Raw genomic sequence first — 9,011 nt, 5'->3', positions numbered from 1 at the left:
CTGCCAAGAGTCCGACGTCTGGAACAAGGATGCGCTCAATTCTGCGGCCACTCCCTGGCGGGATCACTAGCCTAGTAAGACCTCCCTGGGATGGGTCGAGCCCAGTGCAGCCTGCTGACTAAAATGACCGGAGACAAGTTAGCCCCTCCCCAGAGAATCCTCAGCCCGGCTGCTATTAGTCACTGAAAGACTGCTCAAGGAATCCTTGCTTTTGAAGATAGTCTCGTCTAGGCTCCGGGAAACCTTCGGGCATTATCCCTGAGCCGAAATACTCTCCCTTCCTATGTCCTAGATTAATATCAGCTCATTGGACCTTTTCCCCCAAACTTCAGGCTGGCACCTACGTCTCTTGGGTTGATACAGCCTTTCTTTATTTATTTTTGGCTGTGTTGGGTTCTTGTTGCTGCGCATGGGCCTTCTCTAGTTGCCGCGAGTGGGGGCTACTCATCATTATGGTGCACCAGCTTCTCATTGCTGTGGCTTCTCTTCTTGCGGAGCATGAGCTCTAGGCTTGCGGGCTTCAGTAGTTGTGGCACGCGGGCTCAGTAGTTGTGGCTCGCAGGCCCTAGAGCACAGGCTCGGTAGTTGTGGCGCACGGGCTTAGTTACTCCGTGGCATGTGGGATCTTCCGGACCAGGGCTCGAACCCGTGTTCCCTGCATTGGCAGGCGGATTCTTAACCACTGCACCACCAGGGAAGTCCCGAAACAGACTTTCTTGAAGAAAGCTTAGATCATAATTTTTTAGGACTGAGGATACACTCTGGTTATCTTAATTGCATTCAGCTGTTTCACAAGACTTCTGGGTGTATAGAATGTATTTGATGGGATGGGAGAATGCGGGTGGGTGAAGGGAATGGATGAAAAAAGAAACTGGGGAGCAATGGAAGGTGCAGAATGAGGGAGGGATAAAGGTCACAGGGGCAGAGAGAGGGGATAAATGTCAGGTCTCAGGATGCAGGCCTATACATCCAGAATCTTGGTGTAGGAGTTCTTTGTCTTATCCCTGCTTATCCTCCATCTGCACTCTCACCGCCCACACCCAACAGCGCACACATGCACACACAAACACACACACCATAATCTCTTCACTCTAAGGACCAGGCCTCCCTAGGTCACTGTCTCCACTCCCTCCAATGGTAGTGTCCACTATTTCAAACCATTCCTATGACTCAGAAGTTTTTCTTTCAGGACTCCTGGGACAGCCATCTTCTTCACATTGTCACTGCCTCAACTCTACACCTCCCAGCAGGGATGAACTTTCTCCAGCCCAGGTACAGGGATGGTTCACAGTTCCAGACTCTCTTCTTTCCCCTGCAGTCCCCGAAGCAAGTGCAAAGTCCTGGTTTTCCTAAGGATTTTTATTGATAATCACCAGGGAAACCCACATTGTCCTATGGAAGGACAGAGTCAGAGTCCCCCACATTTTAACCAAATATCTCGGAATCCTGAGGTCATTTCTTGGCCAGCTTCTCCTCAGGCTCCATCTCTGTCCTGGTTTACAGCCCCCTCAGTGTTCAGCGGCATGTCTGGAGGCAGGCTCTTCCACTGAGTCTTCCTGGACTTTGCTGGGGAAGGCTGGGGGAGGTCACCACTCCAACTCCTCTGCAACATTGTACTCTCCCCACGAGAGAAAGTGTCTTCTCTGGCTTCCCCTTCTCTTTCACAGGGAAACCCTATAGGGAAGACATGAACCCCATGGGTACTGGCAGTGGATCTCTAGATGCACAGAGGAAAAGGTTCACTGGCAAGTAGGAAGACATCTAGATATTGCTGTTCTCTCAGCTTCTACTTTTTTCACAAATCATGGCTATCCAGATGCTTAGGAAAGTTATTACTCTCCTTTCCTTTATTATTTTTTATTGACTTTTGAAAAAATCATCACAGCAGAGTTCAGAGCACAGGGCGTGAAAGACCCAGTGGGAGGTATTTCACAGAGTTACGCACAGAAACATTGGCTCAGAAGGCTGGGCACAGGGTGGGACTCAGCAGCAGCAGTGGTGGGACCCGCTGCCCTAGAAGTGGAGGGCGTGTGCTGAGGGGGCTTCTGGGGAGATGGTGACAGAGGAGCCTGCTGTCTGATGCTTTAGGACCCCTCCCCCACCACTCTCCTGCCCGCCCTGGAGTCCCCAGGGGGCTGGAGTCACAGCTGGGGCTGCCTGCAGGTGCTCCCAAATGCCTTGTTTCCTCTGTTGGAAGAAAAAGGGACAGGTCATTTGGAGGAGGACCTTGTGTCCCACTTTTCCTTTTACCTGGATCTGTTTCTCCAACCCCAGACCCTCTCCTAGAGGCTAAGGCTGCCCTCAAGGCCAGAGCAACCAACTTGAGGTCTTCCCTCCAACCCCCACCTCCACGATTCACTGACTACTGGGAACATGTTGCCCCAGGAGCCTGAAACACTGGTCTTTCAAAAATGTTTTGCCTCGGGCTTCCCTGGTGGCGCAGTGGTTAAGAATCCGCCTGCCAACGCAGGGGACACGAGTTCGAGCCCTGGTCCGGGAAGATCCCACATGCCGCGGAGCAACTAAGCCAGTGTGCCGCAACTACTGAAGCCCGCGCACCTAGAGCCCACAAGCCACAACTACTGAGCCCACATGCCACAACTACTGAAGCCTGCGCGCCTAGAGCCCATGATCCGCAACAAGAGAAGCCACTGCAGTGAGAAGCCCGCGCACCGCAACGAAGAGTAGCCCCCACTCACCGCAACTAGAGAAAGCCCGCGCGCAGCAACGAAGACCCAACGCAGCCAAAAACAAATTAAAAAAAAAAAAAAGTTTTGCCTCTCCCCACTGAGTGGAAAAGATGGTAGAGTTCAGCTGTGGGAGCCGAGAGGAGCTAGGTGAGAGACCACTCACCATGCCAGGAGAGGGAGCCAGCTGCCCTTTCTCCTCCAGCATTGTCAGCTTTGAGCCCACGGCATCAACCTGGGTCATGACTCCTTCCAGGACAGTCTCCAGCTGCAAAACTCTCCTTGTGAGCCTGTGCAAGATTTGAGAGAGACCAAGGGAGGAAAAATATGTGTGTGGAGGGCTGGGTGATTCCAGGGGTAGTGGGTACAGAAGAGTATGTGTCTGGTTGGGAGCAAGGAAGGTAAGGCCCAGCCTTGTCAGGAGAATTAAAGGGGGAGAGGGGTTTTCCCTGGGGTAGTACAGGGAATTGGAAGGCTGTGGAAAGAAGCTCAAGGTAGGATGACATAAACACAGTCAGCCCTGCGCCCCCTGGCTGCACGTACATGTAGAATTCTTCTTCTGAAACCCAGCCACCTGCTTCGGCAGCCTCTGGACTCGACTCGCCTGGTGGGCTACTCACAGTGGACCGGCGCAGGTTCTCAGTCTCAGCGTTGAGGGCCACCTGATCAGGAAGTCAGAGAGCAGAGAGAAGACGACTTGGAAGCCATCAGCTCCTGCCCCATCACCTGCTCTAATGGGATCGCAGGACCAGGCCTTGCGCTCCAGTGCTTGCTATTCCCCTTCCCTCTCAGACTCTGGAGACAGTAGAATCAGAATGGTCGTGCTGAACACAAAGCTGGCCTAACCTCTGGGAGAGAATCACCTCCACAAGAAACAAAACACAAGCTCCTTGAAGCATTGATGAATGAGGCGCTCACTAGAAGCCAACTCCATTTGGGAGAGCAGGGACAGTGTCCTGGCACTGTTCCTTTTACCCTTGGCTTTTTGGTCTATACTGGATAGGGATGAAGCAGACATAGCAGGGGCATCTAAGGATCAGAGTTGGAGAACCCCAAGGAGAAGGCAGGTGCTCAGAAGGAATTGTCAGGGATTCTCAGACAATTGGTCCTTTTCTCCCTAAGATGATGTTTTAGAGCAATGGTGATCGACCTTGGCTATGCACTGGAGTCACCAGGGGGGTTGTAAAAAGGACTGATGGCTGGGCCTCCCAACTCCCCCAGAGATTCTGGTCTAGAGTGTGTGGCCGAAGCATGAGGACTTTTTTAAAGCTCTCCAGGGTGTTCTAATATGCAGCAGTTTGAGAACCACTATTCTAGAGAGCCCTTTCCTGCGCATCTGTCGGAGGATTTTCAGTTTGGGTTTGTGTTCCAGGTGTGCTGGCAGGGAGGGGAGGGTGAGCAGTTTCCTTGTAGCCTCTCCACCAGCCAGGCTCACCCTTTCCTCCTCCAGGTCCTGTCGCATTTGTTCCCGCTCCTTCTCATCCAGGATGTGAGTCCCATCTTGGTCAAACCTGGTGAAGGCAGCGTGAGCTCAGTGATCTCATGCTCTATGTGCCCCGGCCTGAGAAGAACAGGGTGATGAAATGACTTCTGACCTGCTGTGGCTGTGAGCTTTCCATTATGGACTCCCCACTCTTTTCTGCTAGACTCTGGCAAGAGTCTTGCTCTCTAGGGAAGAAGGGGGCCACATGAGAAAGCCAGGATATCCAAGATGTAGCGATTTGATCCCCCAAGAAATCACTTGAATCTATTTCTTCCTTCCCTGACTTCTGCTGACTAGGTTCAGGCTCTCATCATCTCCTAAAGGAATTATTGCGAAATCTCTTTGCCTCCAAATAACCTGCCCTCTCCCCCACACCCCCTGCCCTATGGCCTTCCATTCCCCTGAAATCCATCCTTCATAATGCAATTGGAGTAATTAACCTTTCTAAAGTACAAGACTAAATATACCCCTTCCCTGCTTAAAATCCCTCCTGGGCACCCTATTCTTTGAATAGAGTAGTGGTGTTCAAGGCTTTTCCCAATGTGACCTTAGCCCACTCCTCTGGCCTCATCTCCTGCTCTGCCCGACCTTTCATTTGATACCTTACATACTCAGCTACTTATTACTCCTGTATATGTTGCTCAATTTCATACCTCTTTGCTTTTGTATGTGCTTTTATTACCCCATGCTCCCTCTCTTCTAGTTACTTCTGTTGTGGAACTCGTTCTGTGATTCTGTTTATTTGCTTACATGTCTAGGAACTCCTGGAGGACAAAGACTTTGTCTCATTCAACTGTGTGCCTGGCCCACAGCTGGTGCTCACAATATATTTGTTCAATGCTTGTTAATATGTTTACCTGGGAAGCAGGGAGAGGATGGCTAAGGAAATAGACCTGTGTTTGTGGGGGAGCATAGAACTAAGATCAGAGTTTTGTGGGAATGAGGGATGTATACGATGATTAGGGTATTATTATTACACTAGTCCTAAGAGTTGTTCAACAAGGTCCAGAATATCATAGAACATTGTCAGAGTCCTTTAAACCAAGGGCACAGTTCTGAAGGTCAGGATCAGAGACCTATAAACCAAGGTCAAAGGCCTGTAAACCAAGGTCAAAGGCCCACTGGCCAAGATCAGAGGCTTATAGGCAAAGGGTGTATGCTTGAGGGTCAAGGACTTATAGACCAATGTCAGGGAAGGTTGGATCTCTGGGTGCTCACTCCTTCAAGGTGTTGGTGAAATCCTCGAACTGGATCTCCTGCTCCCCACCCTGCAGGACCTTCTGCACGTCCGAAACCTGCTCCTTCCTCAGATGCAGCCTCAGTAGGGTCTTGTTGTAGGCCTGGAAGGGGAAAGGAAACAGGCACCAGTTCCCACAGCCTCCTCTTCATCTCTTGCTCCCACCCCCACCCACAGGGTGACAGGATCCCAGGGATAAGCTGAAGGCACACAAGGGCACAGGCCCCTAACCAGTCAGGCACAGACCAGGACACAGAGCCTTGGACCTGGGCCCTGATGCACATGTGTGGCTCAAGGAGACTAAGTAGTCACCTGTTTCAGGAGGTCCGAAAGCTGTAGCTCATCCTTCTGTTCAGCCAACTCCTCCATGACCTCTGAGTATGTGTCATTGATAATGGCCAGAAACATATTCTGGAGGATAAAACAGGGAGCGGGGTCCTCACTCCCAGACCCATTAACAGCATCGAGCCCATTGACCCTATTAATGTCCCAGACACATGTTCTAAAAGGGCCAGTGCTTTCAGCAACCCACTAATCCCCACATCTCTGGGTCCCCAGAGCCCAGTCTTTCAGCACAATTCTGTTACAGATGGGTCATGCTCCCTCATCAACCGGGTGTCCTCACTCAACTGCTGCAGTAACCTGACCACAAAGATACCCCAACATATGCCACAGACCCCGTCCATGTAGGAGTCCACCAGTCACTGAAGCCAGAAACTTTCCAAGGTGAGGGTAAAATTGTGCTCTCTTTACCATCCATCCCCAATCCATGTCTGTATCCCCATCTACTGATCAAATAAAGAAACACACTGGCTTTTCTGATAAAAATCAAACCCAAATCTTTCATGGTTGGCAGGGAGAGAGAGCAAATACAAAGCAGTGGTAGTAGAAAAAGCCAGAGATCCCCAGAGGAAGGGGAGTCTTAGAGAATAGGCGGAGAAGCTTCTAGGGGCAGTCTCTTCTCCTCATGAGGCACTTTTCCTTCTCTTTCCATCCTTGGAGGATAGGGGTTTGATTTTAGTGAGGGAGCCTGCAGATTCCCTTATACTCTGCAAACTGCCTAACTGTGCTGACCACACATTAGCCAGCTCTCAGAAGATCCAGAAGCTCTTCCCTCCCCCACCTCTCCACCCTTGATTTGAGAAACCCATCATAATCATTAGGAAGAACATGGAGGGGGGTCAAAACCCCACCCTGCAGGCCATCCACGTCTCCACCCCTCAGGTTCCCAAATCCCCACCCCTCAGAGGGACCCTCACCAGGAGCACAAAGAAGACGAAGAAGACATAGGTGACAAAGTAGGCTGGTCCCAGGATGCGGTTGGCATTGTCGATAGCATTGTAGTCAAAATCCCCAAGGATGATCTGGAACTGAGTGAAACTGAGAGACCAGGGTCTGGGATTCACCCAGAGCCCGACCACAATGCTGACCCCATCCCACTTTCCTCCCTACTGCTCTTCAGTGAACTCAGACCCCTCCCTGCACCTCCGCCCAATCTGATGGAGACAGAACAGGGTGCAGAGACACTGAGCACACACACCAGGGCTTCCAGGAACTCACACAGATGCTTAAGCACAGACACGCCCACATCCACATACTCAGCTGCCCCAAGGATACACACATCCACAGAGCTGGAGGGTGAAGGGGCAGAACACACACATGGACTTGATGAAAGTGTTGAAGCTTTCCACTTGGGTCCCAAAAAGCAGGTAGCCCAGCTGGGCGTAGATGAAAAACTCGATGAAGAACATGACGGTGAAGCCCAGGATGTCCTTGGCACAGCGGGCCAGCCTGGAGGAGAGCTGGGTCATGGTCTTATTGAAGCTGATGTACTTGAATATCTAGAAGGGCCATGTTGAACCAAGTGATTAGGGAAGAAAACAGAAAAGCTTGGAACGGTCCATCCCAGGGGCCTAAGGGGGCCACAGGAGTTGCCACACCAGACAAGGAAAATGAGACAAGTCCTGAGGAAGGGAGAATGCATGCCCTGAGGTGTTGCCGGGGGTGAGGAATCCCAGGGTACCTTGATCTAGGCAAAGAAGAGGTTGACGGCGTTCATGTTGTTGTACTGTGTCTGCCAGAAGGCGAGGAACTCAAAGTCAGCATACGTGTTTGGCTGCTGCAGAAGCTTCCCCATCAGCCGATTCACCTCGAGGGTTTGGAATATGTGGAAGCCTACATCCACAATGGAGAGCTGTTACAACAGGGCTCGGGGGGTGTCAGAGAGTCAAGAGGATCTCAAGGGAAGTTCAACAGTGAGGTCCCAGGGGAGAACTGCAGTGGGTAAGACAGGTGGGGGAAAAAACCACATCCTTCCCTGCTGAGTTGTTGACTATCTCAGGTTCAAATGGAACTGGATAGGATGATTGGGGAACGTCTTAAAGCCCAAGAGAAGGCTTTAGGGCCAGTGGTAAATATGTAGGTTGTAAAGGACCATGGAGAAATGGAGCCAAGCAATTTTATTTCCCCCACCACTTCCCAGCCTTGGTCAGAAATTAATGTGTCCTGTTAATAGGAAGGAGATGAAGATGAAGAGGCAGAAAATTTTAATAGAAGAGAAGAGAAAAGGTGGGGGGGTTGTCAAGGGGACAGGTCATGAGGGCAAGAGACAGAAGAGGAACTTAATATCAGGTACAAAAATAAAAGAGCAGGGCCTGGATCATAAGCCAGAGGGAGAGGGGATATGGAGACAGGATTTTTCCAGGGCTGAGCTAGGGGAACATCAGCCTTTGGTTTAGGGAGCTGTTACTCAGTGATTTGACCAGAAGTCACAAGGAGGACTTGGGACTCCAAAAAGAAGAACTTGGAGCCCCTATCAGGGTAGATCCCTTCCACCACCCCATATGTCCCAAGTCTAAGATATCTGCCCCTCACCAAGATGACCACCAGGTCCAGAATGTTCCAGATGCTGCTGAGGTAATGAAGCCGGTGGATGTGGAGCTCCAGGATCTTCTCCACTACGTAGTAGAAGATGAAGATGCAGAAGATGATCTCACAGCCAATGATAAAGAAGTCCCAGTTGCTGACATAGCGGATCAGCTTAACTGTGCGGATTTGCCAGGATGGGATGGCACCTCCTGTAGCTGGAAACTCCACCACCAGTCTGTGGGAGGAGGGGGAGATGTCTGGTGGGGCTAGGGCTGGGACAGTTCTACCCATCCCCTCCCCTCTCCACCCCCACCATAGGGTACAAGTTTAGGGAAGGGTCTCCAGCAGAGGAGAAGGGAATCAGGAGCCATGGATGGAGGGAAGGCAGGGAAAGGGGACCCACCTCAGAACACAGAAAAGATTAATGTTGGCATTGTAGACTGAGAAGTCAATGAAGACCACCCGACTGCCCCTGTCCAGCCACAGGCCCTCCTGAAGGTCCCTGAGTACCTCTGCACTGGCCTGTCGAGATCCTGGAAGGTCCAGGTAGTAGCCACCTCCGCTGTAGCTTGTGAGCCGGCCCCAGTGAGAGGAGCCCCCCAGCTCATCCTGCGAGTGGTAGGTCCATCTGTCACAGAAGAAGCCATCTGAACAGAGAGGTCTGAACCAGCCCCAGAAGCTGGTCTCCCAAGGCAACGGCAATACTTTATAATTGTCTGGGCTTTACAGTTTCATA

The 9,011-nt window shown here is 51.3% G+C and overlaps 1 protein-coding gene across 1 annotated transcript in view; it reads right to left on the bottom strand.

The window, feature by feature from the left end:
- Positions 1-2,013: 2,013 nt before the first annotated feature.
- Positions 2,014-9,011, bottom strand: part of PKD2L1 (polycystin 2 like 1, transient receptor potential cation channel) — a 32,314-nt gene continuing 25,316 nt past the window's right edge. Inside the window, 12 exon segments of the mRNA XM_059900872.1 lie at positions 2,014-2,187; positions 2,854-2,977; positions 3,231-3,349; positions 4,123-4,211; positions 4,214-4,248; positions 5,389-5,510; positions 5,720-5,818; positions 6,667-6,787; positions 7,067-7,248; positions 7,431-7,601; positions 8,282-8,510; positions 8,679-8,903. Coding sequence (XP_059756855.1) covers positions 2,014-2,187; positions 2,854-2,977; positions 3,231-3,349; positions 4,123-4,211; positions 4,214-4,248; positions 5,389-5,510; positions 5,720-5,818; positions 6,667-6,787; positions 7,067-7,248; positions 7,431-7,601; positions 8,282-8,510; positions 8,679-8,903 — 1,690 coding nt within the window.

Source organism: Balaenoptera ricei, chromosome 16 (genome assembly GCF_028023285.1).
Source record: "Balaenoptera ricei isolate mBalRic1 chromosome 16, mBalRic1.hap2, whole genome shotgun sequence".
NCBI classification, from domain to species: domain Eukaryota; kingdom Metazoa; phylum Chordata; class Mammalia; order Artiodactyla; family Balaenopteridae; genus Balaenoptera; species Balaenoptera ricei.
Note: the sequence above shows the minus strand (reverse complement) of the source record. Positions and strands in the feature narration are given on the sequence as shown.